This window comes from Marmota flaviventris, chromosome 13 (assembly GCF_047511675.1).
Source record: "Marmota flaviventris isolate mMarFla1 chromosome 13, mMarFla1.hap1, whole genome shotgun sequence".
NCBI classification, from domain to species: Eukaryota; Metazoa; Chordata; class Mammalia; order Rodentia; family Sciuridae; genus Marmota; species Marmota flaviventris.
The window spans coordinates 93,113,909-93,141,665 of record NC_092510.1 but is presented as its reverse complement, the minus strand read 5'-3'; the positions used below and the strand labels follow the sequence as shown (position 1 = coordinate 93,141,665).

At 35.2% G+C, this 27,757-nt stretch overlaps 1 protein-coding gene across 6 annotated transcripts in view; it reads right to left on the bottom strand.

Moving 5' to 3' along the window:
- The window catches only part of Rabgap1 (RAB GTPase activating protein 1), a 163,358-nt gene that overhangs the window by 122,105 nt on the left and 13,496 nt on the right, over positions 1-27,757 (bottom strand). For 3 of the 6 annotated variants that reach the window (XM_071600918.1, XM_071600922.1, XM_071600923.1), the window contains exon 2: positions 18,481-18,541. In XM_071600918.1, the coding sequence (XP_071457019.1) occupies positions 18,481-18,541 (61 nt within the window). Of the gene's footprint in view, positions 1-18,480; positions 18,681-27,757 lie in introns of all 6 variants that reach the window. The other 3 variants (XM_027944609.2, XM_071600919.1, XM_071600921.1) reach the window with 1 other exon arrangement.

The window sequence follows — 27,757 nt, the reverse complement described above, 5'->3', positions numbered from 1 at the left end:
ATATTATATGTAAAAATAAACTCAATGAATGACATACAAGTATAGCCTACAACTATAAAACTTAAGAAGAAAACAGAAGAAATCTTTGTAATCTTGGGATTCAAAAATTTCTTAGAACACAAAAAGTATGAACCATCAAGGGAAAAACTGAGAAAATAAACTATTAGAATGAGGGCTGGTGACAAGGTTTGGTGGTAGAGAGCTTTTCTAGCATGTAGAAGTCCTGGGTTCCATCTCAAGCACAACAACAAAAAAGCTAAGAGAATAAAAAGCCACGGAGCTGGAGAAAATATTTGCAAATCATGTATCTGATGAAGGACTTATACCAAAATATACAGAGAACTCTCAAAACTCAATAGTAAGAAAATAACTAACTCAATTTTTAAAATGAGCATTTCACCAAAGATATGTAAAGATGGCAAATAGCACAGGAACAGAAACTCAGTATCATTAACCAGTAGAGGAACTGAAACCACAACAGGATGCCTCTATACCTCTATAATATTGGCCAAAACAAACAAAAAACCAAAACAACAAAAAACACTTGACAATAATAAGAACTGCAAGTAATATGGAAAACTCACATACTATGGTGGGAATGGAAAATGGTACAACTATATCCAACATTTTTTATACTATAAATAAATAAATAGATAAATAAGGTGAGCTGGGGATGTAGCTCACATGTATGATGATACTGGGTTTAATCCCTAGTGTCAGAAGAAGAAGAAGAAGAAAAGTAGCAGCAGCCAGATACAAAAGACTGCAAACTAAATGATTCCAGTTAAATGGCATCCAAGAAAAGACCTAACTATAGTGACAGAAATGAGTAGTTTAGTTTTCAAGCCTCCCTTGAAGGGTTGCCAGGGACTGGAAATTGGGGGGCAGAGTTTAAAAAGGGGGGGGGGGGGCACAAAGGAACTTTTTGGAGTGATGAAATTATTTTCTATCTGGACTGTGGTGCTGTATATTTAAGAGTTTATACTTATAATTAAAGCTCATAGAATTGTATGCTTCAGAGGATTGCATTTACTAAAAACTTGATTTAGCCTGGTGCGATGGAACACATCTGTAATCCTAGCAGCTTGGGAAATTAAGGCAGAATGATCTTGAGTTCAAAACCAGCCTCAGTAAAAGCAAAGAGCTAAGCAACTCAGTGAGACTCTGTCTCTAAATAAAATACAAAATAGGGCTGGGGATGTAGCTCAGTGGTGGAATATCCGTGAGTTCAATCCCCAGTAACACCTCCGCCAAGTTTGATTTAAAAAAAAATATATGGTTTCCAAAAAAGAAGAAAGCTGAGAATATAGCTGTTGTTTTTCTTTTAAATAATCTGCCCCATAAAAGATCCCTATCTAAGACTTTGGCTTTGCAATTAACCTCCCCTTAGAGATGCCACTGCATCTACTCCCAATGATATACAAACAGTCCCAAATCTATCTACAATTTCTTCCTCAACTGTCTACTGGACAGAGAGCATCAGCTAAACATTACAAATGTATTTTGTCCAAACCTTAACTCACTCTCCCATCCTCTTCCTGCATTCTGTTTGTCAGTGATTGTACTACTATATACTCCCTGCCCAAAGAATCACAATCATCCTTGACTCCTCATTCCCAAACAACTCATAAATCCTACTGATCTTTGCTCATATATTTTCCTCTTCTTCTATCTCTGTGCATAGCTAATAACAGTATAAAGCCTATCACTTCGTATAAGCTAAGTTGGTAGTTTCCATGCCTTCCTTCCCCTTTACTCTTTCATACGGTCTTTCAAGTTATTTTAGTTCTGACCAAGCACTGCCTTATTTTTAAAGCCTTCCTTAGCGCCTCAAAACCCATAGGATAAAGCTCAAATTCATAAGTTTATTCTACTAGTCTTTTCATAACTTTGCCCAACCTATCTTTTCCAGTCATTTATCTATCACATGAAACTACTAAATGTTCCTAGGAAAAAAAATTTCATGTATAGACTGTTCCCTTTTCTGGATAGCCCTCTTTCTCTCTCTTTTTTTTTAAATGTTTATTTTTTAGTTGTAGTTGGACACAATATCCTTACTTCATTCATCTATTTTCATGTGGTGCTGAGGACCGAACCCAGGGTCTCACAAGTGCTAGACGAGCACTCTACCACTGAGCCACAACCCCAGCCCAGCCCTCTTATGTATTTTTTAAGATCAATCTTAAATTTTGTTACTTCCTCTGGGAGATCTTAACCCCTCTAGACAGAATTTAATCACTTCTTTCTCAGGGCTACCATATTATTAGCACACATATTTACTAGTATTGCTGCTTGTTTTGGAGAATGTTCTATACTGCACAGAGATTGTTGTTCTTTTTTTTTTTTTTTTTTTGGTACCAGGGATTGAACTCAAGGGCACTGGTTCAGAGACACATCCCCAGCCCTATTTTATATTTTATTTAGAGACAGGGTCATACTGAGATGCTTAGCACTTCACTGTTGCTGAGGCTGGCTTTGAACTCGTGATCCTCCTGTCTCAGCCTCCCAAGCCTCTGGGATTACAGGCATGTGCAACTGCACCCAGCCTCAAGTTATCTTTGAATCCTTAAAGCTTTGAAGAGTGACTGATATAGAATACATATGAAACACATTTTTATATAAACTTTATAAAATGCAAAGAACAGAAGCCAAAGCATGATACTGGACATTATATAAAACTTGGCTTAGTTATAGCAAAAGAAATCTGAATGATTTTAAATTTATTTAAAAACAAAAACACCATCATTTCCCATTTTAAGCAAGTGTCATTAAGATTTAACATTCACAATGAGAGTGTTGGTGGGGTGGGGATGTAGTTCAGTGGTAGAGTGCTTGCCTCGGGCATAAGAACCTGGGTTCACTTTTCAGCACCACAAAAAGAAAATGGAGCTAGAAAAAGAAAAAAACTCCAGTGGAGAAGACCAAAGAGCATGCTGCAATACATAAATAATATTTTTCAAGTTCCACAGAGATTTAATCAGTTAACACAAAGTTTTTATTAAAAAGGTCACATTTAGATTTGTTTTCATCTCCACATAATCTACATTAAAAGGAAAGAAGAGTTTTTCAAGAAAGTCCTGAATTGGGAAGACAAACAATAAACCTAAAATAGACAATTTAACACAGACATAAATGCTATGCATATGACATAAATGTGTTTAAGGACAGAGCCTGGCAAATGAGTTACTTGTTACTCCTACTGCTTATAAAGCATAGGAGGAATAATAATGGGGGCTCAGAACTTCAATATAGCACAACTCTGGGAGGCACAATTCACAGCATGGACTATTCAAATTGTGCACTCAAGAACTATCCTGTATGTAGCAAATGCAACTGAACACAGTACCAATTATATGTATTTCAGGCAACTGCATTATGTGTTTCTTACAGGAATTATCTCATTTAAATCTCATATATCACAGTACCTGCCAATTAGTAAGCATCCAAGTATTAGTATCCCCTACTCCATGCAGCTCTTTCAAAATAAACTCTTGATTCACTTACTAGACTTCAGGTTTGAAAAGGGAGAACAATAATTGAAAAAACTAGTAGTGAAGATACAGAACAAGAAATTCTTTTTCTGGTTCAGAGAATTCCAAGAACACACCTATTTTTCATGTGCAAAAGAAATCCTATTGGAATAACATGTCCTTCTAAATATACCAAATAAAAGTAATAACTTATATGGTAGAATTGGCTACAAGTCTGTTTCCTTGAGAGCAAAACTACATTTATGGAAACAAAGCCCAAAATGTTCCACAGGCAACAGCCAGAGTCATTTCCTGGCCTTAATCTTCTATTTCTAACTTTAGAGCCCTTGTTTCCCTTTACTACTATAATACCAACTAGGCCTTACTTGGTGTGCCAGTTATTATACAAGGCTACTTTAGACATTTTGGGACTCTTTTCTGGAAACAGGTTCAAAAAGCAGACTTAGGAAATAAGTATGTGATTGAGAAACCCTACATGATTCAAAAATTAAAACAAACAAAAAAACAACATCCTAATGATCTGCAGAGTTCCTAATATTTTTATCCTGGTGCAGAGAAAATAAACAAAATATTGTTCAAATTTAATAATCTTGCTTAGTTTGACTATAAAAGCTGAGCCATTAGGATATAAAGCTTAGTAAATAAAAGCTTAGTTTTGTCAGAAGGGAAGGCACAAATGAACCAAAAGTCCAATTTGAATATTTGAAGATTTAGTTACTAATTTCAAATCCATTCACATTCTGTGATCTTAAATGAATCATTAAATATAAATTGCTTCACTTGATAACTACAGCTATTCTAATACTCTCTCTTTTTCACACTGTACAAAGGAAGGACCAAAAAAACAACCTAAGGTTACCATTAGGAATTGCTAACACTGCAGTAAAACAAAAAGAGGAGGGACAGAATTAATCCTAAAAAGTTAACAGTAGAAAGACCCAAAACATTTATTGTTATTTTGCTAAATAATGGGATTACAGGTGAGTTCTTTTAATTTTTTTATTGTTTGATCTCATATCACACACACATTATTTTTATAATTAGAGAAAATAAATGACAAAAGCTATTAGGATCTTGAGAGAAAAATACAAACACAATAAATTGTTTTGTATGCAGTGGTCTTGACTCTAGGCCCAACAAATCTTTAATTCCTACCAACTGCCACAGACCTACTTCTTTGTAGAAGAAATTCTTAGTAATTCTGCAAGGCTTTGCTCGACTGTTATCTACTCTATGAAACCCAGCTTTTTTCTTCAGTCAATAATTATGTTCTTACACAAATTTGCTCTACCTATCTTTTTGATGAACTGTATCATATTTACAGATGTGACACATTCACAGATGTGTCTCCACCATTACCACTCTGACCTCTTTCTTAATTAAACTGCATTCATAGTTCAGTAAAATTGCTCACTGAAAAAAGGTCTGTATTTCAAGATTACCAGATTCTACAACAAATAATATCACAAATTGAGGTCAGAAGATTACTTCACCTATTACTAAGATGGAGTGACTTTTGCATCTAACAATTTTAATAAAAGTTGGCAACTTTCTTCCAACTAAATAATGTCAATTTGATTTTTCAAGAAGAAAATTATGAGGATTAAATATTTTAAATTCTCTACCAGATTTTTCTGCCTAATGAATATTAGCTCATAAACATACCCCAAACAACATTCACAGAATATCCTTGGCTAAGAGTCAAAGATTGCTTTTTACCTCAAAGGAGTTTATGGTCAGATAGAGAAAATACAAAATGCTTTGACTTTATGGCAAGTTCTCAGAGTTTAGTTGTTAAAACATTTTGTGAAGAAAAATGTCTTTGTTTTTTATAATCGTATCATCACATAACATTATTCTTTGAAGGGCTACCTAAAGCTTTACCCACTCCAAGAATCCTGCCCTGACTCTTCCCTGAAGTTGATTAGGCTTCAACTACTCTAAAGCATCCTTTATTTACCTTTACCACAGCATTCATCTAATTACATTGATGTTGAAAATATATATGACCACAAAATCTCTATACCACCGTAATCAAGAGATAGTCTATTTCCCCAAACTCTGAATTGAGACTGGTCTTTTGACTTTGAACAACAGAATCAGGTAGAAGTGACACAATATAATTTCTAAGCTTTAGCTTAAGAGGCCTTACAGCTTCCACTCCTACCCCAAGACCACTGGGTTGTGAAGAAGTCCAAGATAAAAGACCACATAGAGAGCGAGACCCAGCTATACCAGTCAAGTGCAACCTCCAACTAACACATTAGAATAATGCAGAGGCATGAACACAAATAACAATAGCAATAAAATCATCCACTCAACTCATAAAATCATGAGAAATAATAAATTGTTTTAAGCCACTGAGTGAAATAGTTTGTTACAAAGCAAAGACTAGTACATACAACTATAACGTGATTTTTAAAAATTCTCATCCACCTGAAGGCAGGCACAGTGTCCACTCAACCTTTTAATATCTTCTCCAGTTTCGCTATCTTCCCTCTTGAAACACAGTATATTCTTGAAGTTGGAGATTTATACCTCTTATCACGTTAAGAAAATAAATTATCAAGTATTTCCTTTTCCCCATTCTCTCCTCATGGAAAACTTAAGATATATGTCGTTCCTTCTGATTTTAAGTCTCCAGGTTTTTTATTGTTTGATCTCATATCACACACACATTTAGAGAAAATAAATGACAAAAGCTATTAGGATCTTGAGAGAAAAATACAAACACAATAAATTGTTTTATATACAGTGGTCTTGACTCTAGGCCCAACAAATCTTCAATTCCTACCAACTGCAACAGAGCTAATTCTTTGTAGAAGAAATTCTATTTTATCATATTTCAATGTTATCTTCTTGATAATTTCTTCAGATCCATTTTCCAGGTATCTGATTCTCCATTTAGCCATGTCTGCTTTGCTGGCTTCTAAATTTCATTTGTAGAAATTCTAATTTTAGTTTCCTTAATCCTTTAAAATTTTTTGATTATTGTTTTTTCTAATATTTTCAGTTTTTCTTTAAGTTCTTATTTTAATCATACTTGCCTTAAAGGTTACACCTAATAATTCTAATGCTTGAGTTCTGATGGGATTCAACCCTGCTGGAGTTTGTTGACTTGCTCATAGTGAAATATCCTTTGTATATATTTATTATTTGTATTGTGTGCTCTTTTTTACTGGGATTATACTATCTATGGGAATACCATGTAGCCTGGATGGCAAAAACATTCCTCCAGAATAGATTTGCAATTGCTTCTCTCAAATGTCTCAAGAACATTATCAACCCAAGAATATTCAGGTAGTAAAAATTCAAACCCCAAGCATACATGAAAGCAAGCTGTTATGGTTTGGATATGAAATGTCCCCCAAAAGCTCATGTGTTGAAGAGTAAGTCTGCAGTGCAGAAATGTCCAGAAGTAGGGCTTTGGGAAAGCAACTGGATCACGGGGGCTCTAATTTCATCAATGAGTTAATTCATTTAATGGATTAATAATTTGAATGGACTCCTGGGAAGTGGTAGAAACTATAGATAGGTGGGATTGCTGGAGTAAGGAGGTCTCTGGGGGGGGGGGGTATGACCTCGGGGACTATATTTTGTCTCTGGCCCCTTCCTCTCTCTGTTTCCCAGCTGCCATGAGCTGAGCAGTCTTCATCTACCACACCCTTCCACCAGGAAATTCTGCCTCATCTTAGGCCCAAAGCAATGGAACCAGCCAACTGTGGAAAGAAACCTCAAAATAAATCTTTCCTTCTCTTGTTAGATATTTTGGTCACAGCAACAAAAAGCTGAGTAACACATAAGCCTATTGGCACAAATTCTCAACAAGACCCCCCATTCAAAGTAACCCAAGCTAAGACATAATAGGTTTCCTTATTTTCTTCCCATAATGATAGGTAGAAATCTTCTTCCATCCTTTCAGGAAAGACGTAGAATCTGAGGATGTTTTATGAGATTGTGGATCCAACACCTCTCTATTTTACACCCAAGACCTTTTTTTTTGCCCAATTCAATTATCAAAATCCAAGTACCTTGATTATAAAGAATAGAAATTCTCCAGTGCACTTCCAATATCAACTCAAATGTATAGCTTTAGTTTTCAGTTCCCTCATTTTCTTAGACATTTTCATTCCTTTCTTGTGAATACCACTATCCAACTAAAAGGGTGTTTGCTATATTTCTTTCAGCTTTCCTAATTATTTTATATTGGGACATTTTTACAGTTTCTAGATTAATACATATTTCCAAAAATGAGCATTCTTACCCCCAGTTGCTAAAACAACAATGGCAGATTACCAGTTGACAAATAAACTTTCAACAAAATACTCAATTGGGACTTTGTGGTTGAAGAGTGACTTTTTAGAACTTTAAAAGGGTTTTCTAGATCCAACATGTTCCTACTGTCACTGTTTATGTTCTGAGCATGTATTTTAATGCAACCAAATAAATGAAGGAAAAAAACCTGAAATCCTTGGAACTTACTGTTTGATAAGATATTGTACAAGTTTTTAATTATTGTTATTTTGTTACTCTAAGGTGCTCAGCAAACAGTTTCAAAAATACAAGTATCACTGAGCAAATAATCTTCAGTAATCCTATTTAATCCTATTATACCTTCTTTTGATGATTTTAACAAATTTAACAATGGTCTTATTACATCTTCCCTTACCAGTTCTATGTACAATAGCCTATAGATGATTCAGATGTACTGAAATTACATGAAAATACATAAAGTGTTTTAAACTTGGAAAACATATTCCTCAGTTTCCTTCTCTACAAAATCAGAAGTTACCTTTTTTTCTGATAAACAAGATAAATGAGAGCAAAAACAAAGTTCTCTGGAGGAGCCATAAGGATCCTTCATCTGTACCATAAATTTGAGTTCAAGAAATCAGAAAGAGGAAAAATAAATCAAACAGTAATTGAAATGTTTACAAGAAAATTTTCAAATCAAAGATTGATTTATTTGAACTTGCAATGCTATATTCTTTCAGTATAGTAACTGTTCCTAGGCTAACTCTTCCATTTATGCAGAGGATGTTCTTTTCCCTACTCAAAGATTTGACTCTTCTTTTGTACTAGTAATGTGTCCTCTTTACTGAATAATTCCCATCGATACAGATATATCCTAAAATTGATCACAAGAACCAAACCCCCTCAGCCACTATTCAATTTTCCTGCCTGCCTCCTTTTATACAACAAATCTTTGAAAGAATTGTTTTTATATTTTGCCACATCTTTCTCACCCCATTTACTACCCACAATCTAGTAATGCTCTCATCTTTCCAGAAAGACACTCTTCTTGAGGGTCAATGAGGCCTCCATATTGTCATTTTTCAGTCACCATTTATATTAACCTCTTAGCAGAAATAGAAATTTTACTCTTGGGGTTAGTGTTATATAGAGCTCTTGCCTTCTATGTGTGAGGCACTGGGTTCGATCCTCAGCATCACATAAAAATAAAGAGATTGTGTTTATCTACAACTAAAAAATAAAAAAAACCCAAAAATATTACCCTTGCTTTCTTGGAATATTTTCTTCACTTATATTGCAAGGCATTCTTTTGTACTTTTCCATAAACCTACTACTTTATTTCTTCATAGTGTTCTCTGTTACCTTCTCTTCAGCTCAATCTCTAAATGCTGAAGTGCCCCAAGAATCACTTCCTAACTCCTCTCTTTAGTATCTAGTTCCTTTATTGTTAACAGTGGTCTGCCTCATGCTTTGAATATAGCTCTGATACTCTACCAATGAGGTTATCTGAAAAATGAACATGTTTTTTCCTCTTTTCCATCTCCCAAATTAGCAAGTGAATTTTGATATGCCCTTCCCCCAAATTAGGGCACAGCTGGAATGTAGCCTTTGAGTCACCTTTTTAAAAACCCTGTGTTTCCCATGATGGGCAGAATCACAGTCTCTGGGACAGAAGTTTCCTGTGTTTCTCCTTTGCCAGCAAAGCAGTAAAACCTTTTTCTCAAAATTATGTCCTTGTTATTGAATTGGCCTATCTGCATATGTGTGTAGCCACACCAGAGTAAATTTTATGACGTTTACATCATCTCAAAAAGAAACACTATGAGAATATAGTTCAGTGGAAGGGTGCTTACCTGGCATGCAGGAGACCCTGCATTCAATCCCCAGCACTACAAATAATAAAAAATAAAAAGGACTGGCAGTATAGCCAAGTGGTAGAGCACTCCTGGGTTCAATACCCAGCATCACAAGGGAAAAATAAAATAAAAAAGCACTATCATAATAACTTAGATATCATCTCCCAGAAACCCAGACCTAAGCAATCACTAATCTACTTTCTGTCTCTGAAGATTTATCTATTCTAAATATTTCATATTAATAGAAATACATAATCTGTGGGGGGTTTTGTGACTGACATGTTGTTTAGCATGTTGCCTATGTTTTTTATGGCTGAATAATATTCAATTGCATACCACATTTTGTTTACCCATTCAACAAGTGACAGAGGCTTAGATTCTTTACATACCCTCTTAAGTTATTAGATATATTATTTACAAATACTTTCTTCCATTCTGTGGGCTCTTTCTCTCCCCACCTTTTGTCTTTTTTTGGGGAACAGCTTAGAGAACGCAGGGTGTTGCATGCTCAAGGCAAGTGCTCTACTACTGAGCTATATGTGTGTGTGTGTGTGTGTATTTTTAAGTTTTATTTTGAGCCAAGGTCTTTCTTGCCAAGTTGCCCAGGCTGGGCTTCAAGTCTTTTGCCTCAGACTCCCACATAGTTGGGAGAATACCTGGGATTACAGGAATGTGCCACCATGCCCAGTTATTTTCACTTTCTTGATAGTATACAAACACAAAAGACTTTAATTCCCATGCAGTCAAATTTACTATTTTTCTTAGCTCTTTATGTTTCTAATATACTAAGAATCCACTGCCATATCCACTCAGAAACAGTGGCGTTCAAGCCTTCTATTTCTTTATTGATTTGCCTAGTTTTCGTACCATTATTGAAAGCATGGTACTGTATGTTTTAATGACTACTGTTGAGATGTTTATTCTCTCTTCATTTCTGTCAGTATTTATGTTGTGTATTGTGGCACTGAAATTATTAGCTATACAACTATTAAGTGTCTGTGATGGATGGACACTTGTAAGATTATACAATATCCCTTATCTCTAGTAATAGTTTTTGCTTTAAAGTATCATGTCTAAAAACAGAATAACCTCTCCAGATATCTTGTGCTTGTTGTTTGCATGATATCTTTTCATATTCTTTTACTTTAATTCCATTTGTGTCTTTAAATCTAAAAGGTCTCTTGTAGGCAGCACATATTTTGATCATGTTTTTTTAATCTAGTCTGATAGTCTCTGCCTTCTGATTATATTGTCTAAAAATTTACCCTTAATATTTTAGATAGAGTTGGACTTAGGTCTACCATTTTACTATTTGTTTTATACATGCTTCATGTTTTTTGTCCTTTTACTGCTTTCCTTTGCATTCAGCAAATATTTTCTAAGATAGCATTTCCATTTTTTTCCATATGAAGTTTGGTAATTATATCCTTAGAAGCTCTGCTCTAGTAACTTACTTACCATGTACATATTACAAGCCTCTTGATTTGTAATAATTTAATTTCACTGAAATACAGAAACATTATTAACTACTTCCTTTTCTCCCTTTTTGTAGTACTGTTAGATACATCAGATCTATAAAATGTTACATATCCACCAACACACTATAATTACCATTAATTCTATAAACACTTTTAAAGTTGAAAGGAGACCAAATACATAATTATGGCTTTTGTTATTTATCATTTCTGGTTCTCTTCATTTGTTCTTGTGTATCTGAGTTAGCATACAGTCATTTCCCCAGTCCTAATGGAGTTCACCTAACTCTTTTTTTCCTGTTATTGGCAAATATATTGCAACAATGTATCTAAGCATGTTATGCACAGAGATACATACACATATATAATGCAAAAGGGAAGAAAGAAATGTATGTATACTGTCTTTTATTATAATATAAGACAGTATATGTACACCTAAATACATATTTTGTGTGGATTAAAATTACCCTTTGGGGGCTGGGATTTTGGCTCAGTGGTAGAGTGCTTGCCTAGCATGTGTGAGGCACTGGGTTCAATTGTCAGCACCACATATACATAAATAAAAAATAAAGGTCCATCAACAACTAAAAACTTTTTTTAAAAATTACCAATTCAAGTCACTTGCCTAAAGAACTTCCTTTAGTATCTTGTAAGACAGGTTTACTAGCAATAAATTTTCTAAATTTTTCTTTATCTCAGTGTCTTATTTAACCTTCAGTTTTGAACAGAGACATACCTAACTTTACTGCACTTCACAGACATTGTGTTTTTTGTTTTTTCAAACTGAAGGCTCATGGTTTCACTGACTACAGCAAGTTTATGCATACCATTTTTTTAACAGCATGTGCTAATGTTGTGTCTTTGTCACATATGTAATTCTCACAATACTTCAAATTTGTTATTACAATTATATCTCTTATGGTGATCTGTATCTTACTACTTTAATTGTTTTGGGGTACCATGAACCACACCCATATAAGACAGCAAACCTGAGAAATGCTGCATGAATTCTGAATGTTCCATCTACCAGCTGTTCCCCATTGCCTCCCTCTCCTTGGGCCTTTCTTTTCCCTGAGACAAAACAATATTGAAATTAGGCCAATTAATAACACTACAGTGGCTTCTAAGAGTTTAACTGAACAAAAGCCAGGCAAGTTTCTCACTTTAAATCAAAAGCTAGAACTGATTAAGCTTAGTGAGGAAGGTATTTCAAAAGCAGAGAGACTAAAAGCTAGGCTTCTTTGACAAACAGCCAAAGGAAGGAAAGGAAATTAAAAATGCCACTCCGATAAACATACCAATAAAAAAGAACAATAACAGTTTTATTGCTGATAAAAAAAGTTTTATTGATCTAGATAGATGATCAAACCAGTCACAATACTCTCTTAAACAAAAATATAATCCAAAGGAAACTCCAATTCTCTGAAGGTTAAGAGGAGTTAGGGGCTTGGGTTGTGGCTCAGTGGTAGAGTGCTTGTCTAGCACGTGTGAGAATCTGGGTTCAATTCTCAGCACTGCATATAAACAAATAAAAGTCCACTGACTACTAAAAAAAAAAAAAAAAAAAAAATTAGAAGAAAAAATTTTATAAAAAGAGAGGGGTTAGGAAACTACAGAACTGAATGTGAAGCTACCAGAGGTTTGATCATGAAGTTTAAGAAACTATCTTTATAACATATAAGCACTGGGTGAAGCAGCAAGTGCTAATGTAGAAGCTGCAGAAATTATCCAGAAGATATGCCTAAGATAATTGATAAAGGTAGCTATACTACACAAAAGGTTTTTAGTGAAGACAAAGCAGCCTTACACTGGAAAAGAAGCTGCCATCTAGAATTTTCCTGGGTAAAGAGGAATTAATTAATCTCTAGCAAGAAAGTTTCAAAGGACAGGCTAGCTCTCTAGTTAGGGAATAATACATCTGGTGACTTTAAGTTGAAGCCAATGCTCATTTACCATTCTGAAAATCCTAGGGTCCTATAAATATCACTTAATCTACTCTCCCTATACCCCACAAATGTAGCAAAGCCTGGGTGACCACACAACTGTTTAGAATCTGGTTATGGAATATGTTACGCTCACTGTTGAAACTGACCGTTCAGAAAAAAGCTCACTTTCAAAATGTTATTCCTCACTGACAAGATACCTTGTCACCTAAAAAGCTCTGATGGAGATATAAAATGAGATTATAATGTTGTTTTTCACAGCTGTTAACAATATCCATTTTGCAACCCATGGAACAAGGAGTAATTTCTACTTTCAAATGTTATTGTTCAATAATACATTTTATAAGACTATAGCTGCCATAGAAAAAGATTTCTCTGACTTATCTGGGCAAAGTAAACTGAAAGTCTTTTGGAAAAGATTCACCATTCTAGATGGCATTAAGAAGATTTGTGAATCTCAGGAGGAGATCAAAATATCAACAATAACTGGAGTTTGGAAGCAGGGGATTCCAATTCTCATGGACGACTTTGAGGAGTTCAAGACTTCTGTGGAGGAAGTAACTGAAGATGGGGTAGAAATAGCAAGAAAAATAGAAGTGGATCCTGAAGAAGTCACTGTATTACCTCAATCTCATGATAAAACTTTAACTAATAGGAGTTGCTTCTTATGGATAAGCAAAGAAAGTAGTTTCCTGATATAGAACCTAATCCTGATAAAGATGCTGTGAATATTTCTCAAAGGATAAGAAGTAATATAAAATATTACAAAAATTCAATTGACAAAACAGAAGCAAGATTTGAGAAATTTGGTTCCAATTCTGAAATAAATTCTAGTGTGGGTAAAATGCTCTGTAACTGTATGACATGCTACAGAGGAATAGTCTGTGGAGACTATTTCTGGCAAACCTCATTGTTTAAGATAAACTGCCACAACCACCCTAAATCTTGAACTATCACCATTCTGTTCAGTCAAGCTGCCATCAACACTGAAGATATGGTACTTACCAGCAAAAAGAATACAACTCATTGAAGGCTCATGACTATTAGCATTTTTTAGCAAGGAAATATTTTAAAATTAAGGTATACACATTGTTTTCTTCTTCTTTAGACAAATGCTATTGCACACTTTTTAATAGACTATAGTGAAGTGTAAACATAACTTTATATGCACTGGGAAACTAAAATATTTCTGTGACTAACATTATCGTGGAATTCTTTTCTATAGTGGTCTAGAACTGAACCCATAATATCTCCAAGGCATGACTAAAAAATAGGTCGACTGATAGTTTCTTTGAGCACTCTGAATGTTATCCCACTGATGTCTTCCCTCCATTGTTTCTGCTGAAAACTTAGCCATAAATCTTACTGGGATTCTCTTCTAAATGATGAGACATTTATCTCTAGCTGCTCGCATCAAGACTTTTTCCTTGTCTTTGGCAATTAGCTATTATTAAGAAGTAACTATTTGTGGATCTCTATGCATCTATCCCACTTTGAGTTCAATGAGTTTCCTAAATATGATTACTTCTTTTTAAAAACTATGGGATGTTTTCAGATATTACTTAATTTAATATTTTTTTCCTGCTCACTTCTCTCCCCTCTTTCGTCTGTTATGAATATGCTGATGAAATTACTACTGTAACACATTTCTCTGAGGCTCTGTTGTTTCAATCCATTTTTTTCTTTTTTTCGGAGTAATCGCTATTGATCTTTTAAGCTAATTCTTTTATTTGCTGGGTTAAACCTACTCTTAAGCCCCTCTAGTGAATTTTTCATTTCATTTCATTTATGGTGCTTTTCAAAATTCTGTATTTCCATTTGCTTATTTTTAAATAATTCTATCTCATTACTGATGTCATTATAACCTCCTTTTTTGGGGGAGAGGGGGTAACCAGGGATTGAACTCAGGGGTATTCAACCACTGAGCCACATCCCCAGCCCAATTTTGTATTTTATTAGAGACAGAGTCTCACCAAGTTGCTTAGTCCCTTGCTGTTGCTGAGGCTGGCTTTGAAATTGTGATCCTCCTGTCTCAGCCTTCAAAGCTGCTGGAATTACAGGCACGTGCCACCGCTCTCAGCTATATCTTCCTTTTTTAAAGCATGATTTCATGCAATTTGTTGGAACGTATTCATAAAGACTACTTTGAAAGCATTCTATGTTAAATCCAACTGGTCACTCTCATTTCAGCAATTTCTGCCACCTGGTTTTTTTGTTTGTTTGTTTGTTTTTTAAGTGTATGGGTTATATTTTCCTGTTTCTTTCCATGTCTAATTTTTTGTTGTTGTTTTTGTTGAAAAGCAGACATTTTAGATAGCATATTATATTAACTCTGAATTCACTGCCCCACTTTAGGACTGGTTTTTATGTATCCTGGTTTTGGGTAGTTTTATACTCCTGCCTCCAGAATGTTATACTTTTTTTTAATGCTGCTCCTCAGAGGGTTCAGATTTGGGACTGCCACAGTTACCCTGTGATGAGATTGATTTTTGACAGGGCTCTGTTTCTCACCATGCCTAGCTATTAAAGCTCCTTTAATTGCTAGCTGACTGCTTTACTGATTTCAATAGTACACTAAACCAACTAGACCCAGAGACTAAACCAATTAAACTTGAGTTCCTTGTTCCTTCTAAGAGAGAGTTTCAGAAATCAATGTTTGAGATTTTGACCCATGGTGGTCTCCTCCCAGCTCTGTCTTTCGCTGGTATTCTCAGGCAAACTAATGGTTCTATATCTAAGCCTTTGTCTAATCGATCTACCAATTTTCTCCCAATTACCTTTCACCGCAACCTCCACAGTTTGAGGCTAACCTTAGGCTTGAACTTCTTTACACTCTTCCTTCAGGAAGAGATTAGGAGCTGATTTATGCCCCTGTTTTCTCAACAGGCAAAAATCTCTGAGCCAAAGCTCTGGAGCTAGGAGTGGGGAAAATGGCACACTTCTCACTGCGTGACATCCCAGCTTCACTTGTCCAAAATAGAGCCTCTGTCCCAGGAGCAGGGACTGAGTAGGAAAGGGGTGGGGGCCTATCTCTTGGTTACACTTGGCTAACAACAGCAGCTGGAGGCAGGAAGAAACATGTTTAGTATGCTCCTCCCCAGAAGACAGTGGCCTGGAACTAGGGAACAGACTGTAACATTTTGGAGCAGAGTTATCTCAGTTGGGAGAGGTAAGGAAGAAGTAGGTTCTGGATGAAATAACACAGATTCTTGTTGCTCTTACCAAATTTTAATAAATTTTCTTGGATAATTTGTCTTCAATAGCTTGACTTCTTTTAGAACATTTCCAGAGACTAAACTTTTGGCTTTTTCCCAGTAATATTCACCAGTTTTACGTTCCTGACATGCTATAAGGACTGAAGCCCTCTCAGCCAATGAGCTTTTAAAAATGTAAATTAGAGCCCCATATTATAGTATGGATGTAAGGCATCCCCCCCATCCCAAAACAATGCAAGATGGTTCAGAGAAAAAATGATTGGGTTGTGAGAGTCTTAACCCAATCAGTGAATTAATCCCCTGGTAGGAATAACTAAGTAGTAACTGAAGTGGTAGGGTGTGGCTGGAGGAAATGATGCATTGGTGATATGGCTATGGGGTATATATTTTGTACCAGGAGAATGGAGTTTTTCCTCTCTCTCTGCTTCCTGATCAACAAGCAAGCTACTTCTCTCGGCCACACTCTTCTGCCATGATGTTCTGCCTCACTGTGAGCCCTAAGGAATGGAACCAACCTTCTATAAACCTCTGAAACTGTGAGACCTAAATAAACCTTTCCTCCTTTACAGTTTTCTGATTGGGTTCTTTTAGTTACAGCAGTGAAAAGGCTGACTAAAATCTACCTTGTGTGGTAGTACAAGATACCTGTAGACTTAGGAGCCTAAGCCAGGAAGATCACAAGTTCAAGGCCAGCTGGCCTCAGCAACTCAATCTCAACTATTTTGAGACAAAATTTAAAATTTCAAAATTAAAAATTAAAAAAGGGCTGAGGATGTAGCTCAGTGGTAGAGCACTCCTGAGTTCAATTCCAGTACTCCACCCCCCCAAAAAAAAGTAAACTAGATCATGTGCCCAAACTTTGTAAAAATTCCCTTCACATTTATAACTAAGTCCAAATTCCCTACCAAGTTCCACAGGTTCTATATGATCCAGTCCCTGCCCATCACTGGGATCTCATCCCTTAATGTTTTTTTTTACTTCATTCATTGTGCTCTGACCTCTCTCTCCAAGAGTCTTTGTATCTGCTGCTTCCTCTGAAAAGCTCTTTCCCCAGTTCTTCCATGGCTTTCTACCTTCTTTGACTCTGGTCTCACCTCAAGATCATCTCTAAAATAGTACCTGTCATTCAGTATTTTTACTGTCTTCTTTTTTAAGTTGTTGAGAACCTTTGTATTTATTTATTATTTATTTATTTATATGTAGTGCCGAGAATCAAACCCAGTGCCTCACATATGCTAGGCAAGTGCTGTACCCCTGAGCGGACACCATCCCTTTACTGTCTTCTTTAAAAAAAAAAAAAAATTATTCCACTGTATGTTTATAAGTGATAGAAGTGTTTCCAAAATTCTGAAAACAAAGGTCAAAAGACAACCACCAAATCATTCATTCCTCATCCACTGTAACCTCCTTTTTCGTAGGACCTAAATTTACTTGATATATTTATTTTTTATTTGCTTAAAGTCTATTTCCGCCATCAGAAATACAAGCTCTAAGAAGAAAGGGGGAGTTGCCTGTGTTATTTACCACTAAATCCCCAGTAACTAGAACAGAACCTGGCACACAGTCATTATTCAATAAACACTTATTGAATGAACAGATGTACAAGAGAATTGGACTATTTTTAAAACTACTTATAAATTACATGACAACCATTAACAGATAACCTGTTTTCATTATTATCCATAAAGAGTAGACTAGTAATATAGTGTAGAAAAAGAAGTAATAGTTATTTATTTGGTGGAGAAAAGACAAAAGTGGTCAAAGACCAGGTATTTAAAGTTATTTCATGGGCTGGGGATGTAGCTCAGCAGTAGAGCACTTGTCTAGCAAATGTGAGGTCCTATATTCAGTCCCCAGCACCACGGATAATAAAGTTGTTTCAATATCTTAAACTTCATTGCGGACCTATCAGTACCCTTACAATACACATAACAGGCTCCCCCAAAAAACAAGCACCTCTAATTCTATGATAAAGTGAAAACAATACTAAAATTACACATGTTTACATGATAACCATCAGAAGTTTGACAGGAATGTTAGAAAATTTAGAAGAAGCTAATCAAAGAGAAATCTTAACCAAATATAAATTTCTCACTAAGTGTACATAGACTGCTTTAACACTATAAGAAGAAAGTACATTAATTCCATTTTCTCACTTTGCCGCCATGTCCCTTTTCTGTTAAGTCCAAGTTTTGCAAAGGGCTTAGCAAAGCTAAGCGAAATAAACTTAAGTTTTTAAGTTTTACCTTGAGTCCTGTTTTCTCATCATCACTTCCATTATTTGTAGATGGTGTCTCATCTCCTTGCCTGGAAACCAAGACAAAATCTTCACTATTAAGAGTAGACACTGAGTCTGAAGAGACACTGATTTTTCCAACAGAAGCCTTGTCATCCATAACTCAAGAATGAGGCTCAACTCATGAATGATTAAATATTTTTAAAACGCCTGAAAAACAAAAACCATAAAGATATTCATATAGAATGTCTGCCAGATAGTCAATTATGCTTTAATTCTTACAGAACACGTGTGAAAAATTTTTTTAACAACACTTCCAAAATATTTTCCCAGGATGTTCACTACTTACTATTATTGGCTTTCTATTCTGATAATAAGGGAATTTTATACTATTTAGGGTCAAAATATTTTAGACTTCAAATAAATAAAATGTTTTCCCTTCAGAATGACCCTACCTATCTACCGTGATTTCTCTGGCATATGTTCAAGTTTAAGTCTCCAAAATTAATGGAGTACTAAACTTCTGTTTTCTATTCCTTAACTTGTAAAGCTGTAAACATAAATGAAATGAATGCACTTGATTATTATGGAAAGTGTATTAACTAAGGTTTTCCTTGCATTCTCAATACTTAAATTTAAAATACCATCATGGTTTTAAAAAACAAAATTTCACCTTAACACCCCAGAGACAGAAATTCAAGGCAGGACAAGCATTAATACTATAGCTGGGAAATATCTTACATAAGAAATCAGAATTCCATTGAAACTCAATCTTAACCACACCAACTTCTTAAAACTCAACTCAATATGAACATTATCCATACCCTAACAGATTCTGAGAAAGACAAAAAAAGAGGATTAAAATATGTAAGTCTGTAGATTGAGATTCTACTCATTTGGATAATGTCTATATTCCAATTTAAATTCCTGCCATTTCCACTCAAGACAATATATTTAAGGGACTCTTCCTTTGACTTTTATTTCTCTAATTATTTACTTTTATATTTACAAACACAACAGAAAGAACACATCTTTGGATCCCCACAGTGTTTTTTAAAAAAACATTTTAGATCTATTTGAAGGGTAGCTTTTAAAATGATTTTATGGAAAAAACAAGAAAATCAGGATCATTAATTTATATTCTCATTTTGTTTTTTGATGCAGTGTTGCATAATTTGTTAAATGCTGTTTATGCAGTAGAAATGTCAACAAATTGTTTTTGGCATATAAACAAAAATTAAGCTTACCCTCAACGTATCCACCAAGAAAAGCATTCAAATGTTTGGGACAAATACATAACTGAGACTAAAACTGAACAAAGCATAATAAAAAAAATATGAACATTATCCAATACATGAGTTTCAGGCCAAAAATCCCAGGAGAAAATATAAAGATGTGTCACTTAAAAGAGTCATTCAATTATTTATTGACCCCTAGAATAAAACTCAAACACAAAACTACCATTTTAAAACCTGGTTCCCCATTGTCATTTGGTTGCCAACACATCAAGAGAACCTTACAACATAACCAATTAAGAAAAGTAGGGGTTGGGGATATAGCTCATTTGGTAGAGTGTTTGCCTCACAGGCACAAGGCCCTGGGTTCAATCCCCAGCACAACAAAAAAAAAAAAAAAAAAGAAGAAGAAGAAGAAGAAAAAGAAAAGTAGCTATAGGTTCATTACATTTATAATGTTTTGGAAATCTGTTTAATCTTTCCAACTGAGAAGTTCTGATACGTTTGGACTTTTTAATTGAATATGTATTTACTGAGTACATGCCATGTGACAAACACTATATCCCCCTCTAAGGCTCACATATAAACACCTGGCAACAGAAATCACACAATTCCTGAGTATTACAGTTGGAAGAAAACTTAGGCATTATCAATACTGTTAAACAGATAAGAAAATGGCCCAAGTGAAGAAGTAAGGTCATTTAACTAGTTAATGGCACAGCTAAAACTAGAATTCTGGACTCTCGTGTTACACTAAAAATGGTCTTTTAAAAAATTAAAAGAAAAATTTTATTTTAATTTATCCATTCAATGAGTATTTCTTGAGCATCTCGTGCATAAATGGTGAGCTATAGTAAACAAACTGCACAAAAGGAGTTTACACTTTACCAAAGTAAATTGTAAAGGCTAATGGGTCCTGATTTACAGTAAGAAAATTATGGGAGCATACTGCGAGAGGAAATAATTCAGACCTCGGCTAAAGATATGTACTTTGATACCTCTAGATATTCACCCTCATAGGACTCTCTTCCTAGAGTGATTTACTTGCTTCTGTATTTGATCAACTCCAATTTGATCTAAACCTCCTTCTTTTAGTTGTCTTCTCATCCCACTTGTCCATTCTCACTCCAGAATCATATGAATTTTTTTCCCTTGTTTCTGTTTCCACAGCATCTAACACTTGATTTTTATAAACCTATTATGTTGCTTTATAATTTAATAATGAGTGTCTTGATTTACTCTTCATGTTTCTAAAAATGGAGCTTATTGGTTCTACCTTGCATGATATCGAAATGATTAAATGTTCAGTGTATCAAAGGGTGAGAGGAGCTACAGAAAAATGGAAGGAAAGGGGTATCAGTGCAGGCTTTTGGGGGGGAAGAAGTTTCACAGATGAGAAAATTAAGGCTTAGAGAGATGGTATAATTTTTCAAGGTAATGTAAATGGTTAGAGGCAACAAAATATTGAACCCAGTTATCTACTACTCCAAAATCTGTGTCCTTTTTGTTATATAACAATGCTTTTTAATGACATAAATTTGAACCTCTCCCCAATCAGTATTGAGTCTTTTTCTATATTTAGAACTTGTACTTTAAGTTTTCATGTTTAATCAATCTTTTATTCTCTTTTAAAATGTGATTAACAAAATAGCAGAAAGCCCAAGGAAACTGTCTAAAGCTATGCTCTGAGACATTAATAACTTTCCATTATACTCTAAACTTAAAAAGAATTCATTTCAGTTTTTAGGATATGGAAATAAGATTTGGGGGCTGGGGATGTGGCTCAAGCGGTAGCGCGCTCGCCTGGCATGCGTGCAGCCCGGGTTCGATCCTCAGCACCACATACAAACAAAGATGTTGTGTCCGCCGACAACTAAAAAATAAATATTAAAAAAATTCTCTCTCTCTCTCTCTCTCTTAAAAAAAAAAAAAGATTTGGCAGGCTTAAAGTTTCACCCATTTTCTTTGAGGAGGTGATAGAAAAATACACTTCATAAGATAAATGTTTGTTTTGGCATCTGAAAGTAACTGAATCACTCAGCAAGAATGAGGTTTACCAAAACACTAACTAGACTAGTCAGGGTGTGGGGATCACAAAATAAGATTCCTTTTCTCTTGCTTCCATGAACAGAAGTAGGAGTCCATGACTGCCACAAGCTCTGGATAAGACTACCCCTTCCCTAGCCAAAAGCTGCCCCAGAACTTGGTTGACAATATTCTAGAGATTTACAACCTCTGTTGTAAGATGCTGAGGATGAATTTTGTTCTATTTATTTATTTTTTAGAAAATATTTTAGTTGTTGATAGGCCCTTATTCTATTTATTTATATGTGGTACTGAGAATTGAACCCAGTGCCTCACACATACCAGGCAAGTGCGCTACCGCTGAGCCCCAGCCCCAGCCCTAAGTTTGTTTTATTTTTAATCCCTACTTATATCAGTTAACACAAGAAGCTGCCTACCCTTTTTTTTTTAATCTATACTTCCAATTTCCATGGACAATATAAACTTCTTACCACAAACACTGCACTGATATCCCCCTTGCTACCATCTCCATAGCATCTCTCACCATTTGACACACTGAACATTTTAATCATTAACATATCTCATAAACTAGAACCTAAGCTCCATTTTCATGTTTCATTAACCTCTGTATATTTAGCACTTACAGCAATGTTTGATACATAGTAGGTGCTCAACATTTATTAAAAGAAATTGAGTGGCAAATAAAGATGGAAAAAGAAAGCTACCCAATGAAAAGGTTAAGAACAATTTTCATAAACTGACAATAAAAACAGCAGTCATAAGTGTGATAGTGAAGCAAACAATTAGGAGTTAGGAAAACACACAAGTTAGAATACTGGTTCTAGGGTCTGGGGATGTATCTCAGTAGAAAAGCACAAGCTTATATGCTTATAACTGAGAGCCCCAGGACTACCCCCACCAAAAAAAAAAAAAAGAAAGAAAGATTACTAGTTCTACTACTCACTAATAGCATAAGCCTGGGCACCCTGAGCTTCAGTTTCCATAAGAGAAAAAGTTTCCTCTCTATCTCATAAAGCTATTATAAAAATTATCGGGGACTCGGGGCTGGGGATGTGGCTCAAGCAGTAGCGCGCTCGCCTGGCATGCGTGCGGCCCGGGTTCGATCCTCAGCACCACATACAAAGAAAGATGTTGTGTCCGCTGAAAACTAAAAAATAAATATTAAAAAAAAATTATCAGGGACTATATGTATGAAACACTGAACAATATACAATACTGTAAGCATTCAAAAATTATAGCTTTTCAAAACCAACTTCCAATTAAAAAATATAAGATATTAATTGATTTAAGAAATCCAACTTAGTAAGGGCAGCAGAATACAATAGACACTAGTATTGCTGTATGTGGCCGTATAACCAATGTGATCCTGCAACCTGTATACGTGGAAAAATGAAAATTCATACCCCATTTGAATCAAATGTATGATATGTCAAGATCATTGAATGTCATGAGCAACTAATAAAAATAAAATAAATAAAATTTAAAAAAAAGAAATCAAACTTAGTAAACACATTACTGGGGCAAACATTTGGATTTCCTAATTTCATACTCTAATTCGTTTTTAATCTAAATATATGTAAAGGAATATGCAATATAAAGACATCTTATCTTTCTATAATACAAAAGAATAAGATATACCCATCACCTCATTTTCTCATCCTAACAATTCTGTAAAGCTGACAAGTTATTATTATCTACTGTTTTAGGTAAGATGATATACATATGTTTGGGGCCTGGCAGGCACTGATGGTTTGTTTCTTCATGTCAATACCAAGAGGGCCATGTTGTAAGTATAAGTTCAAAGATGTTTCCTTCTCTACAACTCCTTTAATAAAGTCACTTGAGATGACAGGTAATTTTGTTCACTTATGCTGCCTCCTGAATCATACCTAAAGTTCAATTGTGCTATATTTCTTACATCTATCCTTTCACTGTTTTTATTCTTACTGTCACGTAAAAGGTCACTAGGGATTCTGACTGAAAATTAGTCTCATGATGTCAAAACTCCTAATAATTTTTTGCCCAAATTCACTATCTGTGCCATTAAGTGACAAGTTTATGTTCAATTATGCACTTTTGCAAAGAACTTGGAAAAAATGCATCTCATTCTTGCTGAACGAAGATTCATATTCATTCTCCATCTTCTCTAGACCGAGTTAATTGGAGACTGAAATGGAACAAACTGCCCATAAGGTCTCTTTGGACAATCTTTAAAAAGCACCTGGCTACTGGAAAATGAGTGTTGCCTTTTTTAAAAAATTGAGCTTTTTTTGGACTATTAGATATTTTGTTTCTAGTTACTAATATTCTGAGTAGTAACAGTTAACTTGTGGCATGGATTTAATAGAAGCAAAACCAACCTCACAGTAAGTGATCTAGTTTTTAAAGAGTGTAGATGATACTCATAACTGAATTTGACATGGTGAAAACAAAATGTGCCTGTAGTTCAGAGATTGTTTGACCTTTAGTTCCTTGGTTTTGCTGAGATGTTCTTCTTGAAGGAGTATTAACTGCTTTCACCTCTTCTACTTCAGTGGAATTCCCAACTATCACTAACCAGTCCCTATCAAAAATGTGGCAACCTCTTTTAAAAACTATTAGTAATGCAAAATTTCAAAACCAAAGAAATTTTTTTGTAATTTCATTCTATTTTTAAAAAATATTTATTTTTTAGTTATAGTTGGACACAATACCTTTACCTAATTTACTTATATGTGGTGCTGAGGATCAAACTCAGGGCCTCAAGCATGCTAGGCGAGCACTCTACTGCTGAGCCACAACCCTGGCCCCCAAAGAATTTTTCAATTCTCACTTTACTTCTATCTGCATAAAGAAATGAAAATGGCCATTTCCTTATTCTGAAACTCTTACTAGCTCCTTGCTTCCATTCTACCTCTGACCAACTTTTCTTAGATATTTAGGTACCTTTCCTTCTGCTGGTGTATATATATTTCTGTGTCTGTCTATCTCACTGAAGACTGAACCCAGGGATGCTTTAAAACCAAGTTACATCCCAGGCCTTTTTATTTTTTATTTCAAGACAGGTTCTCAAGCAATTCTCCTTCCTCAGACTCCCAAGCTGTTGGGGTTATAAGTATGCAGCGCCATGCCCAGCTTCTTTGCCTATTTTTTTTTTAATTCCACCTTTGTTCCTCTTTTACCTGAATATCTCATTAACTAACATGGTTATACCTTTCTATTGTATGCTGATAATACTCTACCCTATCTTTTCTCTTGAACACCACATGAGTATTTTTGTTTCTTTTCTATTCACTATCAAGTGTCTGATATATGCCAGGCCCTAGGAATAGTATCGTGGTGAGGAATAAAACGTACTACTTACCTTTGCTAGGTTTACAGTGGGAGAGAAAATGGACTATTGACAAGTAATTATAATACAGTACAATGCTTGGTACAGCAGAGATATGACAAGGGTTTCATGAGAATATACAGCAAGGCTCTATTATATGTGCCCTATTGTCATCTCAAAACCAATTCCATAGCTGGGCTCTGTGGCACACAACCTAATCCCAGAGGCTCCCAAGGCTGAGGCAGAAACAGGTTCAAGGTCAGTCTGGGTGACTTAACAAAACTGTCTCAAAAAAAAAGGTAGGAGAGCTGGAAATGTAGCTCAATGACACAGACCCTCTGGGTTTAATACCAGATGATAGACAAATTGAGGTTTAGATAGGTTGGGTAACTTGCTTAAATTCAGAGAGAAAATTATGGAACTTGGTCCAAACCCAGGTATCTAGAAGCCTACGTTCATTTCTAGACTGTATCTCTTTTTTCCTTGGTGCCCCTAATCTCCATGTTTTCCTTATTCAATCCATTTTTTACGCTGCTCCCAGATGTATCTTTCTATAACACAAACCTGGTAAGATTACTCTCTGTTCAAATAAAAGAACAAGACAGGAAGCAGCAAAAGAATCACATCTCAAAGATGCTATAACAGGACAATTCCTGTGGGGTTTATGGTCCTTTAAAATTAAAAAAGGAGTTAAGGTGTAGCTCAGTGATAGAGCACATGCTTTGCTTGCAAGAGGCCCTGGGTTTCATCCCAGCACCACAGTAAAATAATACTAAATCAAACAAGCAGGATACAAAGAAGTTATAAAAATGATACTATGTTAGCATCAACTCCCCCCCCCCCACACCACCATCTCTGTATTTTGTTTCCCTGCACTTGTTTTCACATTTTTCTTACAGACTATCCCATGAGGGCAAGACAAATCTAACAAAAATCAATAGAAAACCCATCCCACCTTTAAAAAAAATTCCTTTTCACCACTACTAATTGATAAATAATAGATGTCTTTGTTTGAAATCTGACTGAATTTGAGGGCTGTTTCTCTGATATTTGTGAACTAAGATAACCATATTAATTTATGCCTTTTGATTGATTCCAGGTTAGCTTTAAAACCCCAAAACTAAAATAAATAAATAAATAAAAATTAATTATCTTGATGGAACTCACTATTAAAAGCAAGAAAATCCAGCTTATCTAAAAATTCCTCTTAGACAATTTTTAACCTATGATGCCTGTGACAGTTTACTTCTTTTAACTACTAAATGACTTTTTAAAATACCAGATGAACTACAAAAAGTACCTGAATGGGGCATAGTGGCACACACCTGTAATCCTACTGACTCTGGAAGCTGAGGAAGGAGGACTAGAAGTCCAAATCTACCCTTAGCAACTTAGTGAGACCCTGTCTCAAAAAGGGTTGGGGACTTCAGTTCAGTGGTTAAGTGTGCCTAGGTTTGATGCTTAGTACCCTCCCACCCCCAATATAGAAAAGATATCTGAAATAAAATATAGGAATTTATAAAGCAAAAGTTTTTTTAAAAATATTTTACAAGTTGCAATCTTTTTACATTGGTAGTTAAATATACATAACATAAACTTTATCATTTTAGTCACATGTAAGAATACAGTCTGTGGCATTAAGTACACTCACACTATTGGGAAATCTTCATCACCAACTACCTCGAGAATGTTTTCATATTTCCCAACTGAAAGTGCACCCATTAATAGTAACTCTCCATTTCCTCTCCCCACAGCCTCTGGGAGCCAACATTCTACTTTGTCCCTATGAATCTGCCTACTTAGGTACCTTATAAGCAATGGAATTATAAAGTATTTGTTCTATGTAAGTAGCTTATTTCAGTAAGCATGTGTTCAAAGCTTATTCATGTTGCATGTGTTAGAATTTCCTTCCTTTTTAAGGCTAACTTTTCATTAGTATGTATGCCACATTTCATGTATCAATTCATCCTTCAATAAAAGTTTTTAAAGATTGACTGTAGTTTTGTGGGATTTTTAAGGTCAAAACCTCACAAAACACAGTAAAATGCCTAAAAAAAAACATTGTTTTCAGTCATTTTTCACTTTTTCATGAGTAATCAAACCTTATTAAGATTTTAAACTATTATAATAGGAAAAAAACGGGGGGGGGGGGTGGTGCTGGGGCTGTAGCTCAGTGGCAGTGCACTTGCCTACTATGTGTGAGGCACTGGGTTAGACTTTTAGCACCACATAAAATTAAACAAACAAAGACATTCTGTCCATCTACAACTAGGAAAAAACAGACTTGAACATTGAATTCCTGGGTCCTCTTTTTGACTTGGGCAATGCTATGATCAAGTTATGTAATAGGAGGGGACCAATACTTTCTATACTTTTGTGAATCTAAGTACCTAGAAAAGTGGGGAAAATATCAGGTTTTTTTTCAGTATGATTTCGTAAGGTAGGTGTAAGAAGATCAATTTTAACAAATGAAGAAACTGAGTCTCAGAGCTACCTGAGTCACATGCTAAGTGCAAGACTTTGGGATGTCCATGTCATTCTGACCCTAAGTCAACAGTCTCTCTAGACTCCTCTCATGAAAGATACAAGTGGTAAGAAGAGGGGATGAAATGCAAATAAAGCCGTTCATTTAACTCTGCCTGATTGTGTGAGTGCAATACGATTGACACCTGAAAAAAAACAAATCTCCATGTTCC